This window comes from Xiphophorus maculatus, chromosome 20 (genome assembly GCF_002775205.1).
Source record: "Xiphophorus maculatus strain JP 163 A chromosome 20, X_maculatus-5.0-male, whole genome shotgun sequence".
Taxonomy (NCBI): Eukaryota; Metazoa; Chordata; class Actinopteri; order Cyprinodontiformes; family Poeciliidae; genus Xiphophorus; species Xiphophorus maculatus.
Window position 1 is genome coordinate 17088165 of NC_036462.1, and position 27888 is coordinate 17116052.

The following is a 27888-nucleotide window of genomic DNA, read 5'->3' on the forward strand; positions in this document are numbered from 1 at the left end:
AGATGACAAACTTCCCTGCAAGAGAGATTTGTAGTGCACTGCTACAGTAAAAAGTGGCACTCCAGGGTCACAAAGTCAGTACAAAAGCCATTATATATGATCTACAATATATGGTGCCTACTAAACTCTACTGGGACTTTAACTGGAATTGTGTGCTGGAGTCAGATTAAACCTTGACTGAGCTTTTGGCATCAAACACTCAAAGGTGGGCCTGGTGAGACTCAGAGAACAAGTCATAAATACCTGGAAAAGATCATCACGTCTTTCGTTAAGTACGGTGGATGATCTGTGTTGCTACGGGGCTGTTTCAGTTCCACAAGTTTTGAGAACCTAGTTAGAGTGCTACTTGAAATCGTAGATTTCACCTAACAGTATTTTGTTGGGTCTTTAGTAGCATAATGGTCTAATCAAATACAAACATAGTTCACCAGACACAGACTGAATTACCAAAACTGTACAGAGATCCTGAGCCATGGGCTGAAGAGAAAACAGCATAAAGCAAAACCCAGGAAAAAGGGTGACCTGAAGATTTTGTGCAAAGAGGAATGGATTTTGTATCCTCTAAACTTGCGAAATCTTAAGAGAGAAGACAAAACACTGCCTTAGTAGCAGGAGGGGCTGGCAAGAAAGTAATAAAAACAGAGGTGTGAATTAGTGCGGCACCAGTGTTTGGTAAAATATATATTTCTTCCGACTGATTTTTTTTCAACTCAGAGTGAATGTCTTCCCATTTTAATGTGTGATTATGCTACTGCAATAAGAGCTTTTAAAACATCTTTACCAAGGGTACCAGCAAGTGTGGGATGCATGACATGGAGCAACAAAGCTGATGTGTTTGCAGGATAGTCAGAGTTATGTTGCAAGAGTATCAGACAAAAGAATAGTGGCACTGAGATGGAGGTGCAATGTGGCATCAAAAACATGCATTTTGTGAACAGGTTTAGAATAAGCCATTTGTATAAGGAGCTGTCGCACGGCTTACTTGAAAATACTCCATAAACACACTGTAAAAATGTTTCAGTACTCATAGAAGTTATCCATCAAGTAAAACAGGGTTTTTAGGCCAACATGTTCTACGCTAAATCTGTGAAATGTAAGGAACGGAATGCTTACTACGAATAATTACTGGAGTCGCTGTGACTGAAATGACATGGAAATAATAACATATATTTCTTTATAAACTTGAAAGCTTTTAAATAACTTTTATAGCTTTTTATTATTTTGTATCATTGCCCTTTTCTAATTGTTGCTGAATGTTATCCGATTTTGAGACTTTGGATTATTCTTCTTAACCTTAGTTTAAAATCCTGTAGCTGATTTAAATTGCTGCTCTTAGTTGCTTGATGAGGTTACTTCAGAGCTGTTTAACCAGTATTTTTACAGTGTGCTGGTGCTGGATTTGACAACAAATTAATGTTTCTTTGTGTTTAATTTTTTTATGTATCCCTTAGCTTATCAACCAGTAATCTTCAAAACACTTGAAGAAGGCACAAAATTGATGCACCTTTATTGGCAACATAGTCTAAAAAGACGGGTACACGTCGTGAAATGGAGTTTTAAAACAGCATAACAATGTTTGCTCAAATGGGTACAATTTCAACATGGGACTGGATGGTAACAGAAATCTTAAATCAAAAGCACATAAATGTGTAACTACATAAAACAGGAAGAGTTTTGTTGTAACAGTTTATTGGCTTGGGTCTGTGTATTACAGAGCTGTTGCTTGTTCTGAGATGCAGTTAAACCCAAAGCTAATTATTTCTGTGGTGGCTCTAGGTTTAAAGCAACTTTTTAATTTATCCAACATGTTCCTTCTGACTCAAAGTAATATTAATGTTATAGATTAGCCTAGCCAGAGTGGAAGGAGCTAGAGATTAGAGTGTTGGCAAAAGTTGTTGCAGTCTCTAAGACTTGGAGCTCATCATCAAATATAATAGTCAAAACACCAGAAGAAACATAAAAAAAGCTGGTAAATTTAAGATTATGTTTTTTATTTTCTGCTTTATTGTCAGTAAATATTTAAATCAATAATTTAGAGAAAGGTATAAATCATTTTTATCATGCCATTTTAAAAGTCAAATTTAGATATTTGCCTAACCGTTCATATGTTGTTCCTATACTTATTTTATAGAAGGAATGTTTTCCTCTCTCCATTCCTCCCTCTTCGACATGCATACACCTACACATATAATGTAGGGTTGTACGTATTTCCAAATTCCAGAAATGGCAGCGTATTTTTCTGCCAACTGCTGAGTATCCTTCCCCAGGGCATTTCAGCTTTTAGACTGGAAAAGCTGAAGATCAAACAGCAACCAATCTATTTACTGAGCCACAGGCATTTTAAGATAACTGACAAAAGTGATAATTATCTGCAAATGGTTGGATGTTATATGTGTTTTATTTTTAAATGTAGGTCTCACTTGAGCATGAGACAAATGGCTGCAGTGTGCGAGATAAACTTTGCTGAAGTTAGGTTGAAAATGTAATGAAACCATCTCAAGGCCTGGAGCAAGGTTTTATTTGCTTATATTGAGAATAACAGCTAATCTTTTACTACTTCTAAGTCACCAGCACATTTGACTTTAAAATATGACCAGAGTATTATATCATCTGAAAACTATTTGTATTGTATTTTTTTCAGATTTGCATTGAGAAAATGTATTGGAGATTGTATATAGTAAGACCTTTATTGAAAGTTTGTATTATGTTATGATTTTCATGGTTTCTCAAAATGATACCAAAATATCCATGTATTACTTTTGCTATAATCTGCATCTGTAACCAAGATGCAGTTTATGAGAACAGGTTATGTGTCTTGGAAAGGTTCAGGCTTGAAATATAAAGTAGTACAATCACCATATTTGCTTGATACATACTAAAGCATACTAATGTTCGGATATTGTGAAGTACTACAAGAATGATGTGCTACAGATGAATGATTTGTCGACAAAGTGCTTCACTATTTCATTAAATATTTTACATGATTTGCATTACATTCAGAAATGTTTTGATCTTATAGGGAGGTATGTGATGAACCAACTCAAAACACATGTTTACCTATTCCTCTTCTCAAAGGATCTCAAGTTCAGTCAGATTGGAGCCACAGATTCCCAAACTGGACTTAGATCTAGACTTTGACTAGACCAATAGTGCCCAAAGTCGGTCCTCAAGGGCCGGCTTCCTGCATGTTTTAGTTCTCTCCCTGGTTTAGCGCACCTGAATCAAATGATGTCTCATTAGAAGGTCTAAGAAGAACATTGACCTGCTGAATAGGTTGTTACTACCACCAGGGAGAGAACTAAACCATGCAGGATGCCGGCCCTCGCGGAAACGACTTTGGACTAGACCTTTCTCACAGTTGAATCTATTCTGACTTAAGCTGTCCTGTTTTCAAACTGGCAGTATTTTATAACTCAGCTAGATCGATAACCTACAGGCATTCTCAAGTCTTTAGCAGCTTGTAACTTCTTCGTGTTCAAGGACTCCTCTGTAATTAGTTTCTCCCATCAACTACTATCTTTCTATCAACTCTAGTTCCCATGACCTCCTTTAATAATCGCTTTATTCCTACTTTGACAAATCGCTATTGTGTCAAAATAGTCTCCAAAGTAGCTGTGAAACTCAACAGCTGCTCCAAAAATAATATCTGTCTTTGAAAAATGCCTCTTAGTATAGCTGAACAGCCAAGATTTGCAGTTTTGGAAGACTTTCAATCTCTTGATGATGGACTAAAAAGTTGCTTTAAACTTTTTTATAACTTTATTCCCAACCCACTGAACTACATTTACTAACTAGCTGACTCCTTAGGCAACTAGTCACATTGATTGTAATTTGGTGGGATCAGAGAAAGAGGGCTGAATACAAAAGAGTGCCACACTTTTCAGATATTAATTTGTAAGAAAAAATGTTGAAAAACATGTATCATTACCTACCGCAATTATAAACTACTATGCGTTGGTTTATCACATAGAATACATTGGGAATTCTTTGTTTTTCATGTGATAAAATAGTAAAAGGTTCATGTGGAATGAAAATATATGTCTAAGAGAAGGGATTGTGTGTCTGTATTTGTGTGCATTGTAGCTAAACCACAAGCTAAACGTAGCATCACCTGGATCCTTCTGATCCTTTTGACCTTTCTCAACTTCGGCAAGAAAAAAAGGGGAGAGAAAAGATAAAAAGCAGATGTTTAGAGTCAGTACATCTCTGTGATTAGTTTCACGGTACTTTGGGACTCAGAGGTGTTGTTCTGCTCGGGTGGTTTCAGCTGCAGGAGGTGAGATTTCTGAGACGGACAGACATCACACAGTTAAAAATAAATATAAAAAATAGAAACACAGAAAGCCTGTGGAAAACAGGAAATTAAAAAAAGTGGCAATATGTTTGTTAAACAGACAAAGCGTGAACTATTGTAAACAGACAGGACACATGTAAAAGTACTGTGATCACAGACAGGACACTTAAAGCGACTTGATATGATTGAAGTTAAGTTAAGATAAAAGTGAAGCTCTTGAATCCACACACTGGACTGTATTCCCCATTCGAAAGCTCAGTCGACAGACACTCCTTCACTATAGCTGGTGCCACCGAGAGGAAATAAAAAAAGAAGCCTACCTGTTTGGCAAAAGCACTGACATGATCAGACCAAATGACTGCAGGAGATAACAATGTAAGCAGTCTAAAAATGCATTCAAGTCAAAGGAATGGGCGTCCAACCAAAAGAAAGAAGCTATACAGACCAGACTGCTCATTCATTTCCATCACAAACAGACGGTGCCTAAAAGAGGACCCCCGACCGATTCAGCGCGGCACTTCACAGATTTCTGGACTGGTGTGCTCTCCACTCACTCCGACACATAAAGGCACAGATAAAAGCAAGCATGGCGGGAGTAGCAGCATCTTTGAAGGAGAAGAGGAGGCCGTAGAGGGATGAAAGAGCGGGGAGAGGATGATCAGGGTACTCACGGATGGTTAAATCCATCACTTGAGAGGCCAAGCAGAAGACAGGGTGCTCATACATTTCCCTCTTTTTCCCTATAAAAAACAGGATTGTAGCATGCAAGAAGCTAGGGTCAGAAGTGGGAGGGCTGGAGTTCAGAAGCCAATGGGAGGAGGGCTGTCCAGGTGAAACTGGCATTGTGCTGGGCAGCAAGCCCAGCAGTTAAATGAAACATCTGGTTTATTTTGAGCCAGGCGTCTCACAAGGAAAGGAGGGGAAGTAAATTCTCACAGCATGAAAAGATAGTAAGGATTGAAGCCTTAGTATCTTTAGCACCCTGGGGGATTTCTTTCAAGGCACAAACAATGTTAAAGTTTGACTTTTTATGTGTAAGTCAAATGTTTGACATGGGAAGAGACTGTAAGTCACCACTGTGCAAAAGTCTTAATTTGTCCTTTCTGCTTGTACATTTAATTTTCAAAAGGCTACAGTTTGCTTTTATGTGTAAAAAGGTATTTCTCACTTTACACATTTTCTCCATTTTTGCATATCAGATTATCAAACAAATTTCACATAGGTGAATAAGCAAATGTGAGTATCAGATAAAAAGGTAATTTTAGTAAATAAAAAAAGTAGACTACCAATATTCGTGGGAGTTACTAACCACATGAAATCCATAGAAAAATTTGGATAAACTTCTGGAAAACTTGAAGAACTACAGTTGAACAAGACTTCTATATATAACAAGAAAGCCAGTTTCTTTGGTAGGAGCATATAAAGAAATGAGGGGTGACATAATTTTTGCACAGCACTGATAAATTAAGCCTTAATGTTGTCTTTCTTCATAATAGCTCATGCCAATAAAGAAAGGTCACATTGTTATGTCTCAAAGCACATGCAGGTGGGTGATGCTGGTTTGGATAATGTTGTTCAAATGTTTGTAAACCCCTCATAAGTGTGTACATTTCTGCTTACATTTGACTTAACACATTCAGAGTTTATACTTCAATAATTAAACTGAATATTCTAATTAAGAGATATTGTCCAGTTTTATATTTCTAAGAATGGCAAATAGAAAATCCAGATAATTTATGTATTTTTGGAAAACTCCTGCAGGGCTGACAAACTCTGAAACCACCACTTTCTCTGCAATCCCAGCATTTCTTTTAAATAAGCTAAATAAAACATGTTGTTGTAGGTATTTAAAGCAATATCTGTGGAAGAAGAGAGAAAAGCATAGCAGACAGCAAAGGACAGAGAGCAGAAGATTGTGATCTTAAGCAGGATCATTGAACAAAGATGAAGGGGGGGAGGGACGCAAAATCAGCTTGAGGAATCATAGATATTAAGAGAGAAAGTGGGAGAGATGGGGAAGATGCATCGACTGGGAACTGGGAGTCAGAGTGGACACTAAGTCAAGCTGAGATACTGGTCCAGCCATCTAATATCAGGTTAGAATACTCAAGGCACAATGAGAAATCAGCACATCAACAGATTTCAGGGCTTTGGATTTGAATGCATTTTTACTCACACACCTCTACACAAAAGCCAACTTGACCTACAGAACAGCACAGAGCTAAAGAAGGCCTGAAACAAAGGAGAGAGTTATTGAATGGAGAGACAGAAAGTGATGGCACACTATTAAATAAAAATCATCAGCGTGCCATGAATCATTTGGGATATGGACTCAAAATGGCCATATATCAAGTGAATTCAACAAGTGTAAATAATATAGCTAGCAGTGACAGGAGGGTCTCAAACTGTAGTAAGAAAAAGGAAGATGAAGGGAATTAAACCATGTGTGTTCATTGTGTTTTTCTACTTTCTACTTCGTTTTCTCCAAAAGCCACTATGCTTTTCTCAAATATATTTTTTCTGGTTACCTTCAATTTTAGCATAGTCTTTGATCCGCTGGTAGTTGAGCTGAGCAGCCTGCTCCAAATTTTTGCGAATCACTCCTTTAACTTCTTCAGGTGGAACTGGAGTCACGATATCCTTCATCAGAACCTAAATGAGAAAGCAAATATTCAGCCCAGATACATCAATTACATAATAATTGTTATTTCTCTGTTATATGGTGATTTTTGTGTATCTACAAACCCTCTCCAGCAAAGACAAAGTGGCTTTCAGCGCACCCTCTGGACGACCAAAGGGGAAAAAATATCTGCAAGGCAAGACCAAATGTTTAATGAGAGAACAAAAAGCATGTGTAGGTATTGTTCAATTGCTGAACGATTAGTCACCTGAAATGTACAATGTGGTTCTCCAAAATGACGCGCAACTTTTCTTTAATGTCCTCAAAGCGCTCCTTCTCATCCACTTTCACTGTACTCAGTCCGTCCGGCCTGTGAGGATCACACCCATCCACTTTTACCCAGCTGAAGTCCTTAAGATGTTCCACTGATTAAGCATACTCTCATCTGACTTTAGTGATATGAAACTCTGGTAGACCACTACCAGCTCTCTAAAAGCCAACAGCAAAGCCTTTTGAGATGACTTTTCTCTCCAATCTCACCTTTTTTCGCTCTGAAAGGACTTCTTTCTTTGCTTAAACTTGAATATGCATGCTCGCCTAGCAGCAGCCTGAGGATCTGGGCTTTGGGCGATCTGTGGGGAAACCAGAGCCTCGTAGCCCAGCGGCCCCCAGTAACTGCTGCCCTCTCTGACTTTTACGGACGCATGGGAGGATGAATAATATGGACAGTGAGAGACTATGCAACAAAGGACAGAGAAGAAAGGAAAAACAAAGAAAATGGTAGAAAACAAGAATATATGTAGACACAAAATTGATAACATAAAATACATAAAATAAACAAAATAACTTAAATATAAGCAAACTTAAAGATGACAAAAAATATACTAGAGGAAAAAAAGGTGAAGGTTCATCTCCGCTCATGTAGAGTAGCACCCCTCTCCCCAGCTGTTGCTGTGTTTTGTGAGAAACTAACTGTTCTCCTTAAAACATTTTGTTGTTTGAAGAAAAAAACACAGATAGTAAAAGTTTTTATATCAAAGGGGCTTTGATATCAAAAGCCCCTTTTTGAAAGGGGGAAAAAAATAACTAGTTAGCATTTACTTTTGAGTTAAAGCAACTAATCATCTGATATATTTTTTCTGTGCTGTCATTTTGAAATTTTAATATAATACTTGGAAAACTTTTTTTTTTGTCAGATCACGAGAAGGAAATAAGTTCAAGGATTTATTTCTGTTGTTTTCTTCTTTTCTGACTTGATTCTAAAACATAAGAGGTTATACCAAAAGATTTAAGAGGCTGAGTAATTCAGCTGACCCAAAATCAGGATAGGTATTTGAAAGGATATGTTGATGAAATCCAAGCGGTGTGCATTGGCAGACACAGGTGGAGGTCCAAACTCTTTAGTCTGACTTTTTCTGTTTATCCAAACTAATATTTCTGAATGTTGGCAGGTAAGATATTGACTGGAGATAGAGAAGCCCATTCATAAAACTCTACCTTCTCCTACAAAATACATTTGCATAATGAATAGTTCTATTTGAAACAAATGTGTTTCCAATATAGAAAGTACATATTTGGTTCATGATCCAGGAATCCAAAACCAGATTTGCTCAATTAAGCAAAAATATAATTCCAAGTTTTCATTTGGAAATACAAGAAAACCTTCCTTTTTTTAAATGCCAAACTTGGTAAATGTGGCTTCGAGGTCAAAAGAAGAGTGCACACCTGTTCCCATGGACATGGGATGCACAAAAAGCAAAGCTGTAGTGCAGAAGAGTGGGGTCGATAATAGCCCCGTTTTCTGCCCGTTCCAGGAGATCGCGTAGGTAACAGAGATGTCGGTGACAACCTCGAACTCCGTTCCTTGCACAGTATTCATCCAGGACAAACACTTGCCCCGGGCTGAACCATCCCTGCAAAACACACAAGCATGTGGAGACTAAAAGACTACACAGCAGCAAACTTTCCCCCCCATTGTCATGTAAGCATGATACCTGACAGAGAGTCACTCACCAAGCAGCAGAAGGTGTCATTGAGCCTGTGGTCCAGTGTGAGCCGCTGCAACATCTCAAAAAGCGAGGCGTGGTCATAGCTACAGGGGTTAGCGGAGATAAACTCATCCATGCCATGTTTCTGAGCTCTGTCAGCGTCTATCCAGCCAAACGGCACAAGGAAAAACACACGGTTCAGAGGAGATGACGTCAGTGAGGTGAAGGAAAACAGCAACACGTCAGTACAACTCTACAAGACTGTTCAGCTACTTCTAAGGGCAAATTATAACAATTACAGCTTACATTGTCAACTTGCATTGTGTTGGACAGCGTAAAGAGTGCATTAATGCCTACAATTTTTCTATTAGTGGATAAACCTATCAATCTGAAGCTAAGCTCAAAGGGATGGTGCTTCGACTATTTGTGCATGCATGCTGCTTTGTTACATTGCCTCTTGTTTTATAGAAGAAAGAAATCATTTAAGATTTAAAAGATGTTTGAAGAAATACTGGATGAAATTTAATAAACAATTTGTCTGTATGCATTCAATAGATTCTGCCATTCTCAAAGGTTGCCACCCAGGTCCTGACAAAAATGTGTGCTAGTGAAAAAAACCTCAACAAAAAGCCAGAAAGACCAATTATTTTAAGTTGTGGTATAACCAGAGAAACATTACAAGAGCAATATTTTTAAGATTTCTACAAATCTAAAATTTGTTGTTTGTTCTGCGTAATTAATTCATAAACTTGTCTTGCTGTTTTCAAGAGAAACATACACATTTTTAAAAATTGTTAGAAAAGGAAAAAAAGACCACTAAAACATTAAGCTTGGTTTGTGAAACCTAATAAATACAAAAACATTTTGAGATTGATATGTGCTAAAAAAAAAAGAAAAAAAAAGATTATTTTTTCAAAGTTTAAATGCTCCCTGAAAATTTCCACATTTTGGCACCTTCCAATCACAATCTTTTATGTACTGAAATGTATGCGAAAAGTCAACACAAGAGAGCACACAATTGTGAACTAGAACCAAAAATAAAAAGAAATGGGTTTCAAAGTTTTTACAAATATCTGAAAGTTAGGTTGAGTAAATTGGATGCAGCTTAATCCCAGTATAAATATAACTGTTCTGTGAAGATCTCTGAGATAAGTTAAAGAACATTAGTGAAGAAACAGCATCATGAAAACCAAGTAAAACAGCAGACAGATCAGATGTAACGTTCTGAAGATGTTTAAAGCTAAATTAACCCTTTGAACATATCATCAACTAAGTCCGTCATCATAAAAAGAAACATTATTGCACGGCTACAAACCTACCAAGACATGGCCATCCACCTAAACTAACAGACTGTGCAAGGAGAATCAGATCGTTAATCAGAGAAACAGTAAAAAATGTGTCGATATGATATGATAACTCCCTATCACATTTCTAGCATTTATGAAAGACAAGAAAGCCATTGTTGGAGAACAAGCTCAAGACGTCTTGTTTAAAATTTGCCACACAGTATGTAGGGGCACATCACAGACGTGAGATAATTGGCTCTGGTCAAGACTTATTTTTTTCTGGCTAACATACAAATGCAAGGTGAGGCGGAAAACTGACGCATCACATCACCCTGAACATACTGACCCTACAGTGAAACATGGTGGTGGCTGCATCACGCCTTAAGAATGCTTTTATTCTGCAAGGACAGGGAAGCTGTTCACACTTGATGAGATGAATGGAGCTAAATAAGTTCAAACAGAACAACTACCCTAAACATACAACCAGAAACACTTGTCAGAATGGCCTAGTCAAAGTCCACGTAAAAATGTAATTCAAAATCCACAGTAAAGCTTGTACAATAATGTTCTCAATTCAGTCTGATTGAGTTTTCTATACTTTGCAGACAAAATGGGCAAAAATCAGTTCAAGATGTGCAAAACTGAGATAAACTCCAAGAGACAACAAGCTAACCAGATATAAGTACAGCATAGGATGGTTCAGCATAGTAGTGACTCCATGAACCTGAATACATATAAGACAAATTTTACTTACTTTCCACTTGACAATCATGCACTACCTCATTACATTACACAAAATCAAAAGAAAATTCATTGAAGTTTGTGGCAAAATGTGAAAAGTTCAAGGAGTGTGAATACTTTTGCAAAGCATTGCAACTCAGTAAATTTGGAGAAATTAGCCACTGGTGGGTTTGTTTGCACACTGCATTTACAAATAATATATATTTTTTATCTTGTAAATATTGTAACAGGCTGAGAGACAACGACACAGTGATGGAGATCAGAGGTACAGTCATGTCCTCTGTGGGAGTGACAGGTTTCACATTCAGGAGACGCTGACAATGAGTGATGGCAATTCAGTGGAGGAATGTGTGAAGTGGAGACCTGATCTCGTCAGGACAGGACTGAGATACACAACAGGGCACAACTGTCACCCTAGGGGTCAGAGAGAGGGTGTCATCCTGGCTTGATATAAGAAGGAACCCTACAGAGTTACACTCATCTTTAAGTCACTTTCACTTCAGTCTGAGAAGGAAAACATGAGACAAGTAGAAACTGACGATGGCAGTAAGAGACAGAGGGGAAAAAAGAAAAAAAGCATAGTGAGTCATAATGTAAAAAGGAAACATTTGGACAGAAACACTTAACGCTTGTAAACACTGAAGAATATGCATTGGAGGTGAGAAAGATAATCTGGTTGGTTGTACAGGTTTTTTGAGGGGGACAGTGAGAAAGAAAAGTGTTGTTAAAGTGTGAAAGCAACAGTCACTTTAGGACAAGAGAATTGATTTTGTAGTGGAAGAATGAAATGATGAGAAAACATTAAAGAGGGTTATGAAAGTGTGTGCAAGGTTGAAATATGAGAGACATCAAATAGGATTCATTCTCTTTTAGTTTAGTTAAATGACATGTAAATCAAAAACATTGAACATAACTCACATAAATGTGTTCATAATAACTTCAACCACAAATAAATAAAACAAAAAAGTCACCAAAGTGAATATGATATTATTTTTGCATACATTTATAGGTTCCAACATGCTGGAGTTCGGAGTTTTCAATACGCTTGTAATCGTCATGCACATCTGCAGACCCCTTTTGAAATTTGCATTTTATCTTCTTTTCTTTTTTAATTTGCATTCCCTTTTTTTCCTATTCTCTACGCATCTGCAAGTTGACAATACTTGAGTATGTTGCAGTGTATTCATGATCTCTAAGGAGCACACTAACAGGCATACCACTACCGGAGAACTCTAAAAGGGCAAAAGCATTACAATTTGGTGCAAGTACATGGGTAAATATAGCATGAAGCCGACAGAGGCAGAACTGTTATCATTCTCTGGGAGATGAGGGGGAGGAATGGATGAAAAATTCTCCGTTTTGTACAGAAGTATGGACACATGACACGGGTGTTGTCCTACATCAAGCAAAACAAGGGCAGTCAAAAGAAATCATAGTGACACCTCTCCTTTTATGGGAAGCGTAACACCGGTCTAGCCTCTATGTCTACAGGCCCATCTACAGTAAGAGGGAGAAGGAAGGAGGGGGTCCGGAGTATTTTAACTGGAAGAAGGGGCGGCAGTGGCTACTCCTTGTCTTTGGCATTCAGAATACTCCGCATACATATTTGCCAACTCTCATCAAGGAAAGCTCAAAGAAAATATAATTAAAAGTAATTGAGCCCTCAGATATAAAGCATAAAAATGAACACTTACTATGCATTGGATACATTTTTCAAACAACACTGCATCTGTATTGCATCCCCTCACATAAATAAATGTCCCCAATTAGTTTGGAAATATTATTTAAGACAATCATTTCTCACATACAATTAAACAAATGGGTTATGTTTTAATCAGATTTAGTCACCTTTACTTCTATTTCTTTCGCATTTTGTAAAGAAAATACACAATGACAAAAGCAGCAAAACAAAATGTGGGATGTGTAAAAGTCTCTTGCAATATTCTCCTGTTCTTAGGATTAGTAGGATTTAGATTAGTAGGATTAGATGATTGTTTTTCTAGGAAAAAGGAAAATCCTGCATAAATATTGGTCATTTGTAATAGTTAATTCATTTTACTTCAGTAACTCCAACAGCCCAAACAAGATCCATACAAAGTAGAGCTTTACTGAATATTAAATTTCAAAGGTTATTACTATTTTGATACGAGCAATATCACAAAAGACTCATTTGATGAAAAATTTTGAAGGTTATAGTACTTCAAGAGCAATGTATTAAAACCTCGCTGACCAAAAACATACATCTGATATTGATCTAAGTTAGCAAGTTGATTATGATGAAAAACAGGAAAGATTGAGGAATCTTTTGCTGGTTAACTATGAAAGAGATCACATCAGTCAGCAACAATATAGCAATTTCAGATTTTCCTCATATTGTGTAATCTTAACAGCCAGCGTGCCATGCCAATGAATGTACCTGTGTTATTGCTCATTCACACATAAAGCAGACCTGAACCGTTCCTACCATTCCCTCCACTTCTGAACATAGTCTGTGATGATCCTGACTTTGTGGCTTTGGCATTTCCTGTCTTTTTCACTTTTAGACACTTTCTGGTCTTTTATATTTTATGTAAATTATTTACTGTCATTTCTTTTCTCTTCCTGTTTCAGGGGAGAACTGTGGACTCTATTTAGAAAGTAATGCTACCCTTAAAAAACAACTGTGTCTCAAGTTCTCTGAATACGTTTTTCAAAATTAAATAGTTCTGTATGGTACCTATAAACAGTTCATACATGTAGAACTAGATTATTTCATGTGTAGGGTTAGAATATAAGGAAGATAAAGCTAGAACAACTGATTTGTCCCACATCCAGCCAATAAGATCTTCATTGGCTACAGAATTTTATTGCGATTTCTCAGCGCATGGAGACTTCAATCACTGATGGACAGGTTTTGAATTGACTGTAGGAAAGACATTTCCTCACACCATGACACTTCCTCATTGAAAGATGTCACACAATCAGTGTAGCAATTCTCCATGCCATCTCCATACTTTGAGTAATTCATCACTTAACGTGACATTGCCTCACATTCTTTCTCTCGTTCCACTAGTAGTGCAGTTGTCATCCCTGCAAATAAGTCACATGATGAAGGGCGTTCTTGTTTTCCTAATCAGTGATGCTGTTGCACACAATTTGAATGTGAATCTCAAGAACAAAGCTTACAGTTTTTTTTTCTATCAGATGTAAAGGGACCAGTCTGTTTGGGCTTTTCCTTGGTTTCCCAAGTCTAGGACATCTGACTTTGACATGACCAGTCTCACAAAAGTTGGTCATAGGTAACAACTCCCAGTTGCCGTATTATTCTAAAGGTATAAACATAGCATGAAGAACACTCAAACTCAAAAACGGTCTTGTCCCATGAACGGATCAGTCAATAAGTTAGCAATGAAGTTGAACAAGAGTTAATACCAGTGATAGAATAATGCATTGGGATTTGCTATATTTTTGGGGTACGCTGCACCAACAAGTACCTGTGTAGCTCATTTCACGGATGCATGATCGTTACAAGCTGTATCTTGTTGTAAAAGTGACTAATCAGATTTTACAATTATTGACCTAAAGAATATTTCCAGACTCTTTTTTGCTGAGTTTACATATAAATTTTGAATCGTTTTAATGGTACAATAGGATATATTTTTATGTTTTTGCTCGGCAAATAAATCTGCTTGTTTCCCCTTCCTCATAACCACAAAATAGCTTACCATCTAATCTTTGAATCAAGTTTTATTACAGGGTAGCTTTACTCTGAGGGATCCAGCCACCAATAAGAAAAAAGAGAGAAGGCAATTATGCAGAAACAGCTTTAATATAAACGTCAATCAATACTGAGTCAAATAATAAGTTCTTAGATATAAAATACATGCATCCTATACGGGCACGAATGGATGCTTCTACTTTGATCCTCAAGCTGAGGTTATTAAAAACAAAAAAATTAATCAGCTAATGTCTAAGACATGAAGCGAGACGTGAAAAAGGAGAAGAAGAGGAAGAAGAAGAGGGAGAGAAGAGAGAAAGAACGTTGCATTTGTCAGATAATCACCGGGGATTATCTGAGCAGTGCCGGCTACAAGGAAGCACTTACCCTTGAGTCCAGCTAGAAGACAGCAGGGTAAGAAGGGACAAACCAGAATAACATAAAGACTAGCAACAAGGCTGGAGGAGAGCAAATCACGAGAGACCCTGACCTAGCAGCTGCAATTTACTAAAGAAGGGTCCAGGCAAAGCATGAAGAAGATAAAAACACAACTGAAAAAACAACAGCCTATAACTAACACGAGAGTGTGTTGGGCGGTGGTGTGTGAGCACATGTGAGGATGTGTGAACAACAGATGTCCAGGTATATTAAAAGAGACGAAGAGGAAGACAGGCAGAGAGAGAAGAAGAAGAGAGACAGAGAGTAGAAGACAGTTTACGATCCTCATCACTCCACTGCAGTTAGTTTCTTCTGGGAAAAAAGACGAGTACTTAAAGGAGCTGAGAGCTGTATGTTAAGTACTGTCAGTTTGATCAAACACAAATGTTACTGTAAAAAGGGAAACTGGCGAGAACACAAGAACATAAAGTATCAACAAAAGGTAGTCCTTTCCAGCTGTAGGAAGTACACCCCAAATGCACTAACACGTAAGGCTAGAATTACTGCCTTTCATTTCAAAAACAACACAAAGTACTCAGAATATCCCAGTCCTACTTAAAGTACTGTGGGTATATGGAATCTCATAAATCTGACCTTTTCCAGCTCTGTAGGACACTGATTGAACTGGAGTCATTATTTATTCCACAGATGATGTTTTTGATACTTTCAAAAAGCAACCAGAAAGTAGTAATGAAAAAAAAATATGTATTTAGATGTATGTCAATATTGGCCTCTATAATGCATGTCTTCAAGGCAATCAATGTTATTAGACTTGATTGAAACTTTCAAATGGTGTTATATGTTATTTTGTCTCCTGTGTCTCAATTAAAATGTACACTGCAATCTACTGCAATGTAGGAAATACTTTTTAAATTTCTCTTCTGGAGTTTTTATTTTTATTTTACATTTTTCTTTGTTACCAAAATATCCTACACCACATAGAAAAATTTTAAATATATGTATTTTTTAGATGATGCGTCAAAATGTTGGTAATTTTAATAAACCAAACTTCGCAAGATCACTGGAGGTATTTAGTTATTTCTTTGTTTAGTGTTAAAAATAGTGCTTGTTACGCTGACCTTTAAGGCAGATACAGCATCTCCAATGACTCAGACATAAGGTCTAAATCAAGAAATCCTTACTACTTACTGTTCTATTTTAACAAAAGCACCTGGCATTTGTCTATCCTGGCACGCTCTGGTGGATCATAATATTTCATAAGCGGTGTGCCAACCAGCAGATTGGAAAAATGGATCGATAGAGCCTCTGCTACTGCAGCCAGTATCAGAGCTTTCATGTGAAATAACTTAACTGATAAATCTGTGTTTTTGAAGCGTATAACAGGACTGCCCTCGCTATTGCTGCTCTTAACGCAGCACATCCATTAGATATACTACCACTAGCCTCACCCTTTCTAATGGAGAAAAGTCAGATGTTACAATCTGAATGAAACATTATGAAGAGAAATAATTTCCTGAACTACTTGTTTATTCTATGTTTGAAAGTCAGTCATGATACTGTCTAACTAGAACAACTCTGCGCCAAACTCTCACAGCAAACTGGGATCTTTTTGTAAACCCACTGAAAGGGCTGTGGCTTCTTGAACAGTATGAGCCAGTAACGCCTACCTATAAGCATTTTATCTTATAGGTAAGATTTAAAGTATCCCACTCCCGTCGTGTGACATATATCTCATGCAATTCAACTGAAAACAAACAAACGTGTTAGAAGAGAACATATACCAATTAAAAAAGGTGTAGTAAGCATCAATGATGGTGAATCTTGTAAAACTAAAGTAAGGTTTTGATTTCCCAGTAGGATTTTTCTGATACTTTCTCATGCATGCCCTGTAACTAAGGCTGCAGAGGTCTGCGAAGTGCATAGAAGGGATCAAAATAATCTCCTTGTGCAAAGGTATCAGAAGAAGCTGCTAAAGCGTCAAGAGGCCAATAGGAACACTGAAGGAGCTGCATGAATTTTCAACAAATTTTGGTTGTGTTGTAGATGTGACAGCAATTTGATGCGTTCTTCTTATGTCTGGATTAAGGAGTAAGGCAAGAAGACACAAGCCTTTTCCTCAACAGAAAACCCCCAGCCTGCCTAAAATCTAACTAAACCTTGTGGGAGAATATTTTATGGCTTGAAGGAACCAAATTGGAACTTGTCAGCCCACAGTTCCAAAAAAAGGTGTTCTTTAACCAGGAGTAATGCAGAGCATTACCAAAATAGCCCAAAGTAATCAAGGTGGATGAAATAGTAAGCAATCAGTCAGTTCTGACCCAAAATTTCCAGGTCTCCATTAGAAAATGTAACATATGTGTGAAAACTTGGTTGCGAGTTATTTGCTTTAATGATCAAATTTTTAGCACTTGCTAGTCCATCCCTGCATCTCAATTAACAAAATAATAACTTCACCAGAAAAACTGTAATGTTTTCCAACAGAGTGCAATACTAAAACTGACAGTACATGTGTCAGCTCTTCTGAAAACTGAGTTCGACAAGAGATGTCTGCCTAATCTGAAAGATTTGGAGAACGATTGTAAGATAAAATGTGCTTGTTATTTCAGTTGAATAGCGCAGAAATTGTGTCACATTAAACATACAAAAATGTTGGAAGATATGTTTTTATTTGTGCACACCATTTAGAGGCACTAAACCAGAAACTAAATGTGGTCTGTTGCTATATCAAACAAAAACTTTGCATCTTTGTTGCATTTGTTTAGTGTCTCCTTTAAATATATTTTCTCAACTGTATAAAAGAAAATTTAATTTATCCTATTAACTTTATAAATAACACTTGTCAAGAAAACTGGCATGGGGTGTGAGATCTTTCCGGGTGCATGCAGAAAAGGTGCATAGAGGCCTGAGAGAAAATAAGTAATCTTGTAGTTTGATTAAAAGCTAATTAAATTGAATATGAAGGAATAGTAAAATGAATACAAGTAATCACATAATAACCTTCTGAAATGTATTATCTGAAATGTGATCTGTAATGATTTCTGTAATGAATTAACTGTGGAAAGATTATGGTTGATGAATTATAATAAGTAAGAGATGTGATTGATTGTTAACTAAGGATCAAACTTGTGATGATGTGAAGTTGTAATCATTTGAAATTAATTCAAACAGGTTTAACAACAGATTTAATGTGTTTAATGAGCTATAATACATAATAGTGGGTTATAGAAAAAGAGAGGAATACAGCACAGTCCTGAAACAGGAAATGTCGCAAGCAGTTCTGAACAGATGGTCAGAGCGCACAGGATGGTTGGAGTGTTGAGTTTGGCTGAAGCAACGGAGAAAGGGGAAGTACGGGACTTTCCACCATGGTCAGCAGAAATAGATTGGGCAATGTGAGGACTTTTTCATGAGAAACAGCAGATGTGGAGAAAGTCACGTAGGCCAAACCTCCCCATACACACACATGGTGGAGAGATGCATAAAAAGGGGCTGAGAAGAGGAACCAGTTGTTCCCAGTCCGACGGCGCAGAAGGAGAGACAACTTGCTGAAGCAGATTGAGCCACGGACCGCACTTCAGAACCACGGGAGAGTTCGGACTTCACACCGCCAAGGAAGGACTGGGTTCCATCGCCCCATCCCTGGTTCTTCATTCGATCGTCGGTCTCGTCTCAGCCCAGCAATTACAAACTCTGCAACAAGACTTGGAGGAAGGACAAAGCTCCCTCAGGGATGAGGAACTGGGTTTTGCCAAAGGATTCGGACCCGTTCTGCTTTGTTTCTTTTCTAAAGAGGGTTTTTTCCACACAAGGCAAAGACCTCAACCAAGGATGCTAGAAATTCCTGTTGCCAAAGATCCACCATCGTCTGGGTATGAGTTGAATCTGCTCATTGAAATTCCATCTCAGAACTTGCGACTTTAGTCAGGGAAAAGAGGACAGGGTAGTATGATTGTACATGTAAATTTTATTACACTGTTTTTGAATTATTTACGATTGATTATTGATTTGTATGTCGCATATCCCTGCTTAAGCTTGCTTAATAAATTTATACTATAAAATTCTAAAGAGGTTGGTGGACATTGGAATTAATAGAGTCATTTAATCTTCGTTCAGTTCTTTTAATTAAGGGAAAACTAATGTACATGATTCCAGTAAATAGGAGGCTTCATAATTTCCTTTGGTGAGAATAAATAATGACCCTGGGACTTACATCTAAGTCACTAAACATAATCTAGCCGGTTCCAAGTGCAAGTTATGATTTAGAAAGTGGGCTACCGTTAACAGAAGTGGTTATTGGAATTATGCAGCTGTGAGGGCTACTCAGCTGATTGTTTCTTAACTGTAAAGGGTCATAACTTCTGGATTGGAGGTAGTTAGAGCTAGACGAATCACTTTCGCCACCAGTTTAAATAGATTATCTCTTATAGAGTACTTTTAGGGTAATACCCAGGTCTCAGAGATTTTCCGGACCTGTTAGACAGAGAACTGGTCAGTAGGCAGCCCTGGGTAGTAGTGAGGAGTGGGCGGGGCTGACTATTGCAGGATAACCTTCATGGCGCCCAACGTGGGGCGGCGCACAACTGAGTAGGCGGGCCCCAAAGACACCAAGTCAGTGAAAACAGATGCGAGACTCTGAATAGCTCACTTGGGTTTCTAACTCTTAGGGAAGAGAGTTAGTGGTGACTGACAAGGCCATCAGTCACAACCCTCGCAGTAACTGTATAGCATACAGGTGAGGGAAAGCTTCTACTGAGGATAGAATGACCAGATCCAGACAGTGAAGCCAGTAGCCAACACAGCCTGGACCCATCCCTACTCGAAAGCGCAAAGAGAGGCTTTGGGGGATAGGCGACTCGAAAGACAAAGACAACTATGAGTGAAGAAGAAGAAAGAGGGGAACTGGAGCCCCTACAAAAGCCAGCAATGGAACAAGAGGCAAGCAACATCAGCCGGGATGGGAAGAATCATCAATCCCATCTTTCCAAATCTGCATTATCGCAATTTCCTGTAATGTTGATATTACTTGGTGATGGATTGGAATCCTGGACTGAGATAAATAAAAAGATGTTCTTTGATTCTCACTTCACCATGAGCAAGGACGTTGCTCGGAGCCCAATGGAAATCATAGTGCAAAAACGGATATACTACTGCACCCAGCTTAGACACGGCCACCGACTGGGGGTCGTCAGATGCCCAGTGAAAGTGGCTAAGAAGCCGGAGGTTAGAGGATGGCTGGAATGGTTCGCTGACCTCCTTGAAGGATGGGCGGATGGTGAGCTACGAATTGTCCACAGCCCCTCCGAAAAGTATGACCGCGTAGTAAAAACAGCTACCTTGGCGGCGGGCATCGATGGAATCCTGGTGGACCCAAACGCCAAGGGGGTGAACCAGTACAAAGACTACGCTGAGGCCATGCAGAGACTTTCAACCTACAAAGAGGGCAAGGAAAAGGAGCGAGCCCTCGAAGAGGCAGGGTCGGAGGTGGCTGAGCCTCCGTCCCGACTGCCCAGCAGAACCACGACACCGACTCGCCAGACGAAGCAACCTCCGAGGTATCTGATAGACCTGACGGGCGGCAGCGACGACAACGCCGGCGGTGACAGCAGCGACGACAGCGATGGAGGTCCCTCAGCTCCACCAGGTCCATCGCGGAACGAGGACATCCCACCTGCACCAGCCAATGAGGAAGACCCCGAGGAAGCGCTCGTCGGCGGCCTCACTGAGGAGCAGTTGGAGCAAGCGGCCAGGGACTGGTCCCTGCGACGAGGTCTGGAGCCCGGGTTTCATCCCCGAGCCCACAGCACGGAGAGAAGGCATCCACTACCACCTACGGAGACCCCAGCGGCCAGCAGTTCCGACGAGGACAGGGAGGAATCGGACGAGGAGCAGCGGGACCCCGGTCGCCCTAAGAAGAAGACTCAGAAATCGGACACCTGGAGGATGGCCCGAGAATTAGCCGAAATACCACCGGGGGCCAGCAACTTTAGACTGCAGACCGGCCTCCGGATTTATCAGGTTATTGGAAGAATATGGGATCTTGAGGGTGACGGACTGATTGTGTTCACCAATGACAGATACAAGATCCACAATCGAAAGTTCAGACGCAGCCTTGAGGACCAAGCAGGGCAATATTACCAAGCGGATTCAAAATTGCTAGAAGCCACCTGTAGCCCAAAGACAAGGGGAGAAGTAGTCTTGATGAACGGCTATAGTCTCCCTTATGGTGCTGTAATCCTAGTCCCGATTGACGTCTACCGAAAAGGAGAGGGTTTGGAGGAATATCGGAAGAAGATGTGGCATGGACTCGAGCGGGGCTTAGCGGCGGCCAGCAACGAATGCATGAGAAGAGTCATAGTGAGTGTACAAGGACTGAGATCGCCGGATCTGCCAAGGGACACCGCCAGATCAATAGCGGAGAACGGAGTGGTGAATATAGCCAAGACCAACAGTCATTTCTTTGTGTTCAAAGAAGTGGTGGTGGTGGTTGACCCCCGTCTGCATCGACTCCGCACTGAGCAAGGGGTGAAATTGGCAGCTGAGATGGAGGAGCAATGCCGCATTAGCCATCCATCGCAAGAAATCAAGAAATATCCCTTAAAAATTCCCCAAAGTGAGGTTTTAAACACCACCCAGATAGGAAAAGCCAAGGCCGTGCAGCCACCCAGGATAAAGATAAAGGAGACACCTGTTGAACCAGGGTTCTCCGCAGCAAAGTACGTTAAGGAGTTCTCGTTTGAAGAGAGCCACAGTGAACTGAAAAAACCCAATGCGGGAAAAGTCAAGAATGAGCAGCCGACGGTCCCGAAAGAAGAAGGACCGATGAAACCAGCCAAGATTCGACCGCTGAACTCCCCCAGGAGAGAACCTCTTCGACAACAGCAGTATGAGGACATCAGTGACTCGGAGGACGAAGAGGAGCAACCGGAGATCGAACATCCTGGAGAAGAAGAAGAGGAGAGCGATCACGGCAGCGTCTTCTCCGACCCAAAGCAACTACCGGCCGAGCATAAGACACTCCGAACAGGACAGCATCGGGGTAAGAAGAAAGAAATAGAAACCTTTGACATCGAAGGATCTTCTGAGAGACTGGCAAGAGACGTGACCTGGGGTCCCGTGCAGGCTAAGGACGGACGGCGTACGTATGTACCAGAGGTCGGCCAAACCGAGTACCAGATCCCGGCAGGATGGGCCAGCAGATTGGGAGACCGGGTGCAGCTCGAGGTGGAAGCAACAATCGGAGAATGGGCTAACATCCTGATGACACCATCCTGCTCCACTCTGACAGCACACTATTCCCTGACTACCAACTTCAGGAATGCATACATTGGAATTATGTATGATGTGATGCTGCGACGACTGAAGAAAGCTGCCTTCAAATACTCCAGGGAGGCTCGACAGAAGCTGGACGAAGTGTCGGCTGATGAAGAGGAACCTCAGGCGACGTCTTCGGAGCCAGGACCACAGATCCCGGTGAGACCACCAGGGGCGTTGACTCAGCTACCTGCCACTAATACGGGACAGGATGCTTACGCCGAATTGAAGAATCTAAGGCTGGTGATTAGGAGTAAAAACGCAGACGAAAACAATGAAGAATATCTAAAAGATGTTTGGCCAACTGTGTTGTCTACCACCAACCACGAGGGAGCCAAAAAGTTGTGGCTGACCAGCGTGACTGCGGACCCGATGGTTGGAACAGATTCAGCACAGAGCAACTATGAGAGGCTGGTGTTGGAGGACATGGATGATGAAGAGTCCCAGGTGAAGAGAGCCAGAGGACGGCTGGACAAGGGAAGCCGGTTGGAACCGCTTTGGCACACACTTAAGCAGACCGTTTCCCCTGCGAGATATGTGAAAGTACTGCGTGAGGTGACAAAAGGACGCAGAGGAGAGATCGTGTTCGTGAAGTTGCCAGTGAGAAGCACAACAGTCGCTCAGATGGATGTAGCAGTGCAAGGATTCGACCTGGAACAACAGTACTACGAGGACAAAAGGAAGAAGGAGGCTAGCCAACCGGCAAAGCCACCTGGAAGGGTTAACATCAGACAACCATCCAACTTCCAGGGTAGACCGTTCCAGCAAGGAGCACCGCCATCCAACTTCCAGAGCAGACCGTTTCAACAAGGAACACCGCCACCCAACTTCCGGAACCGACCGTTCCAGCAGAAACCACCAGGACCACAAGGGAAACCGACCAACCCTCCGGCTTCATCAAATCAGCCAGGGAAAGGTCAGTTCCTGACAGATGAGGAGTATAGGAAATTGAGCCCAGAAGAGAGGACGGCCCTCCGTGAGTCCCGTAAAGCCGGGGCCGGAGGGTCACCAAAGTAATGGCGTCCAGGTCGCGGGTCGTTTTAGACAATGCCTACTGGGAAGGGGACGAAATCTATGCTAAAGTGGAAGGAGTGCCCTACCTAGTGGACACCGGAGCGGAGGTGTCGATGACCCGCAAAGACCTAAAAACAGCAGGACACCTGAAGGTTCAGTTTGCCAATGGGAAAATAGAAGAAATGCCATATGGGACCTGGAAAGGAGTAGTATGGGTGAAAGGTCCCTACAATCTCCTTACAGTAAAAGACTTAGACGAACTCAGTAAAAAGAAAAGCACACATCGTAGGCTGGAGAGAAGGCTGACGAGCTTGAAAGCAAGATTGGTGAAAGTCGGCCCAACACAAACAGGATCAGAGAAGCAAGACTGGTACAAACCGGTCGACATACCAACGGTGACAGAACAGAAACTTGAAGAGAGTGACTTCTCCCCGGCTGGGAAAGAGGAGCTACGTGAAATCATCGCTACAGCACAGGTAGCACGGTTCAAAAATGATTGTGGAGATTTGGGCCCAAAGTTTGTTCATCACATCGAAGGTGGGGTTCATCCACCTGTTCGGCAGTACCCGTTGAACCCAGGAGCAGTCGAGGAGATGGACAAGATCGTGAAGGAGCTGGGCGCCCTAGAGATCATCAGAGAGGAGCTCAACCCGATCACCAACAGCCCCATCCAGGCGGTGAAGAAACCTGAATCGGCTGGAGGGGGTTGGAGGCCAGTCATCAACTTCAAGGCCCTGAATCGGAGAACAATAGCAAACCGAGCCAGTTTGATCAATCCACAAGGAGCGTTGAAAACTCTTCGAGTCAAAAAGTTCAAGTCCTGCATCGACCTAGCCAATGGATTTTTCTCTCTACGCCTCGCCAGACAGTCGCAAGGTAAAACTGCATTCACCCACAAAGGCAAGAGCTATGTGTGGCAAAGGTTACCCCAGGGGTACAAGAACTCCCCAAACGTGTTCCAGTCAGCAGTGATGGAAGTGTTGGGGGACGTGGGTGCAACTGTGTACATTGATGATGTTTTTATTGCTGATGACACAGAAGAAGAACACCTAGAGAGGCTACGAAAAGTGGTTAAAAATCTCACCAAAGCAGGTTTGAAGCTAAACCTCAAGAAATGTCAATTTGGACAGTTCCAAGTGAATTATCTGGGTTTCCAAGTCACGTCGGACTTGGGACTCTCGGATGGGTACAGAGAAAAGCTGACAAACATTCAACCACCACAGTCAGAAAATGACCTGCAGAAAATATTGGGACTGTGCAACTATGTCAGAGACCATGTACCCAACTATCAGAAATATGCCAAACCCTTGTACCACTGCCTGAGGAAAAGTGAGGACGACGAGAAAGACGGAAAAAGACCCTGGGTTTGGACAGCAGCAAATCAACAGAACCTAGAGGAACTGAGAAGGGCCATTCAAGCAGCTGTGAGATTGGAGCCAAGGAGTTTGTCAGAAAGGCTGGTGGCAGAGATCAGCTGCGAGAATGACGATGCCATGATCAAAGTGAGTAACGAAAATGGAGGCTTGGTTACCCTGTGGAGTTACACTCTAACTTCTGTTGAAAAGAAATACCCGCAGGAAGAAAAAGAGCTAGCGGTGTTAGCCCGCTATTGGGGTGTGCTGAAAGATTTAGCACAAGGACAACCAGTCAAAGTCATCACACAAAGCCAAGTTCACAAGTACCTAAGAAAAGGAACTGTGGAAAGTACTAAAGCAACCAATACTCGGTGGGGAAGATGGGAGGACATCTTGCTGGACCCGGAGCTTGAAATTGGGCCAGCACAACCTACCAGTAAGAAAAAACCACAAGAAACACTTGAGAAGCCAGGACAACCGGAATGGACAATCTACACTGATGGATCCAGAAAGGGGTCCGACCAGTCGGCATACTGGGGATTTATTCTGAAGCAGGACGGCAAAGAGAAAGGCCGCCAGAAAGGAAAGGCCCCCGGTAGTGCTCAAGCCGGAGAAGTGACGGCAGTACTGGAAGGATTGCTGGAGCTGGTGAAAAGGAAAATCAAAAGTGCCAGGTTAGTAACCGACAGTTACTACTGCGCTCAGGCTCTCAGAGAAGACTTGGCCATTTGGGAAGAAAATGGTTTCGAGACAGCAAAGGGCAAGCCAGTGGCACACAAAGATTTGTGGAAAAAAATTGCTGAGCTGAAGCTGCAGTTGGAAATAGAAGTGCAGCACCAAAGAGCACACACGCATGAGGGAGCTCATTGGCGTGGGAATGATGAAGTGGACTGTTATGTCCAACAAAGGAAGATCGTCTTTGTCGGTACCGAGAAGTGGGACAGAACTCCCAAAGGACGGGAGGTCCCAAAAGAATACGTGGTCGAGGTCGTGCGGAGCGTGCATGAGGCCCTTGGACATGCAGGCGTGCGACCTACCCGTAAGGAACTGGAGGAGCAAGACCTTTGGATCCCAGTGAAACAAGTCCAACGCGTGCTAAGGGACTGTGAAGTGTGTGGTCAATACAACGCAGGTCGCCGAGGGCAGCGGATGGATGGGTTGTCCATCAAAAGCACGGTCCCCTGGGGCTCAGTCTGCATGGATGTTGCAGGACCCATGGGGATAACAGGAAGGAGAGGTGAGAAGTACCTCTTAGTGCTGGTGGATTCCATGTCGGGGTTTGTAACTACAAAAGCAGCCAGGAAAGCAAACGGCAATAGCGTTGTCGGCATGCTGGAACAAGTATGCAGTGCCCTGGGAATCCCGAAAGAGCTGCGCACGGACAATGGGACTCATTTCCGTAATTCACAGGTTGACCAGTGGTGTCAGAAGTATGGAGTAATGCGAGTTTACTCGCCACCCTATACCCCACAAGCTAACGGAGTGGTGGAACGAGCCATAGGGTTAGTGAAAAGCTGGATAGCTAAAAATGCTAACACCAACAGTTGGAGCACCCAAGCGGTGGAAATAGGGCAGGCCCTGAACGACAGAAGCAGAGCCGAAAGACCCGCCCCTGCGATGGAACTCAACCAACGGCCGTTCACCACGAAGGAAGTGGGGCGGGGCTCCAGCGACAAAAAGGAGAAGCTGACGCCCAGAGTGCCATTCCGAGAGGGACAGCGCGTGTGGGTCAAAGCAAGAGAGCAACCTGTACATGCAGCAGTAAAACCCAAGTTTGAGACAACTGACATCGTCAAAAAAGTACTGGATAGGAACACAGTATTGCTGGAAAGAAAAGGGATCCAAGGAGTTGAGCAGCTCAAGCCGGTTCCTGACTAAAGCGAAACAGAAGCCGGTGAAATGGCCAGTGAATCATGTACCATTCCACCCTATCTCGGACTGGCCACCGTGAAAGGGGTGGTTGTAATTAGAAGAACCCCTTCAGGGATTTGGGCAGGACGAGCCCTGAAGAAATTGGATTGGGCCAAAAATGGAGTCCTGTCGGAGGACAGAGAGATGCTGGTTTGGAGAAAAGCTAAAAGCGGCTGCCCGGTTTGTTTAGCCGACCACCATCTTCCCATTATCTGGGAAGGACCGGGCCGTGAGAAGCCAAGACACCAGGAGGCTACCGCAGAGATGCTACAACACCTTCGCGTCTCCCCAGTCACGGTATTGAACAACACAGTCTGTGGGAACTGCCGAGTGGGTTACCTGCCCCGGCTTAAGTTGGAAACCCAATGGGGGTGGCTCCAGGAAAAACCAAGAACTTGTTATTGCACGTGGGACGGAGATGAGCTACACCACTGCCCTGTGTGCGAGGAACAGCTGAAGAGGGGAGAGGTAACACTGACAGGCGAAGCTGAAGGGTGGCAAGTGACAAGATTTTACAGCTCGCTGCGATATTACAGAACCTATGGGCAAGTGCAGCCGAACTATGGGAGCTCCATACCGATAATATTACCAGGACCTTCCGCCCCTCCGAACACTCCAGAGGAATTGGACCCATGGGTGTGGAAGAGGGAAGAAGGGCCCCATGATGTCCTGTGGGATTCTGTTCAAGCCGCCTGGCCATATGACGCTGCTAGAGCATCCCTGTCATGTCCACCATTGAATGCCAACCACTCTCCGGTGGTCTTCCGGGTACATCGGCCTCACGCATACCAACCATCAGCTGAGGAGCTAAGTGCACTCCCAGATGACGCCCGAGAGCAAGCCGTTAACGGTGGGTGGACAGGCCCCTGGGAACTAACCACCTGGGCACATCTAATTTTGGAGGTCATCAATGACTGCACGATACCCATAGTGGATCTGCCGGATGTACCAAGAGAAGATGGGGTGCGCAGCTCGGATATGTATTACTACACCACAGAGGTGGAAGGATGGGGCAGCAATGCGGTGAGACCAAAAGAGAAGTCCTGCCTGTACTGGGTGACAGCGGAATCCCAGTTTCGGGATGGAGTTTTGCAACACCCGGGAGGCGTGGCTCACAGGGCGAGTACGCCCTCTGATCCTAGCACCTCCTGTCATGTCCAGCTGTCAGTGCGCATGATCACCGTCCCCTATAAAGGGATCTACTCAGTCGGAGCAGCCATCAAAGTGGTACCAGACGAGCAGACTCACGCCACCGTGTCCAGTACGGAGCCG

At 41.9% G+C, this 27888-nt stretch overlaps 1 protein-coding gene across 9 annotated transcripts in view; it reads right to left on the reverse strand.

Annotated features, from left to right (window-relative positions):
- The window catches only part of cadps (calcium dependent secretion activator), a 112027-nt gene that overhangs the window by 24844 nt on the left and 59295 nt on the right, over positions 1–27888 (reverse strand). For 3 of the 9 annotated variants that reach the window (XM_023325068.1, XM_023325065.1, XM_023325064.1), the window contains exons 12-18: positions 15014–15025; positions 8928–9064; positions 8640–8827; positions 7183–7284; positions 7040–7103; positions 6823–6946; positions 4966–5034 (exon numbers count right to left, since the gene is read on the reverse strand). In XM_023325068.1, coding sequence (XP_023180836.1) covers positions 4966–5034; positions 6823–6946; positions 7040–7103; positions 7183–7284; positions 8640–8827; positions 8928–9064; positions 15014–15025 — 696 coding nt within the window. Of the gene's footprint in view, positions 1–4111; positions 4145–4965; positions 5035–6822; positions 6947–7039; positions 7104–7182; positions 7285–8639; positions 8828–8927; positions 9065–15013; positions 15026–27888 lie in introns of all 9 variants that reach the window. The other 6 variants (XM_023325066.1, XM_023325069.1, XM_023325071.1 and 3 more) reach the window with 4 other exon arrangements.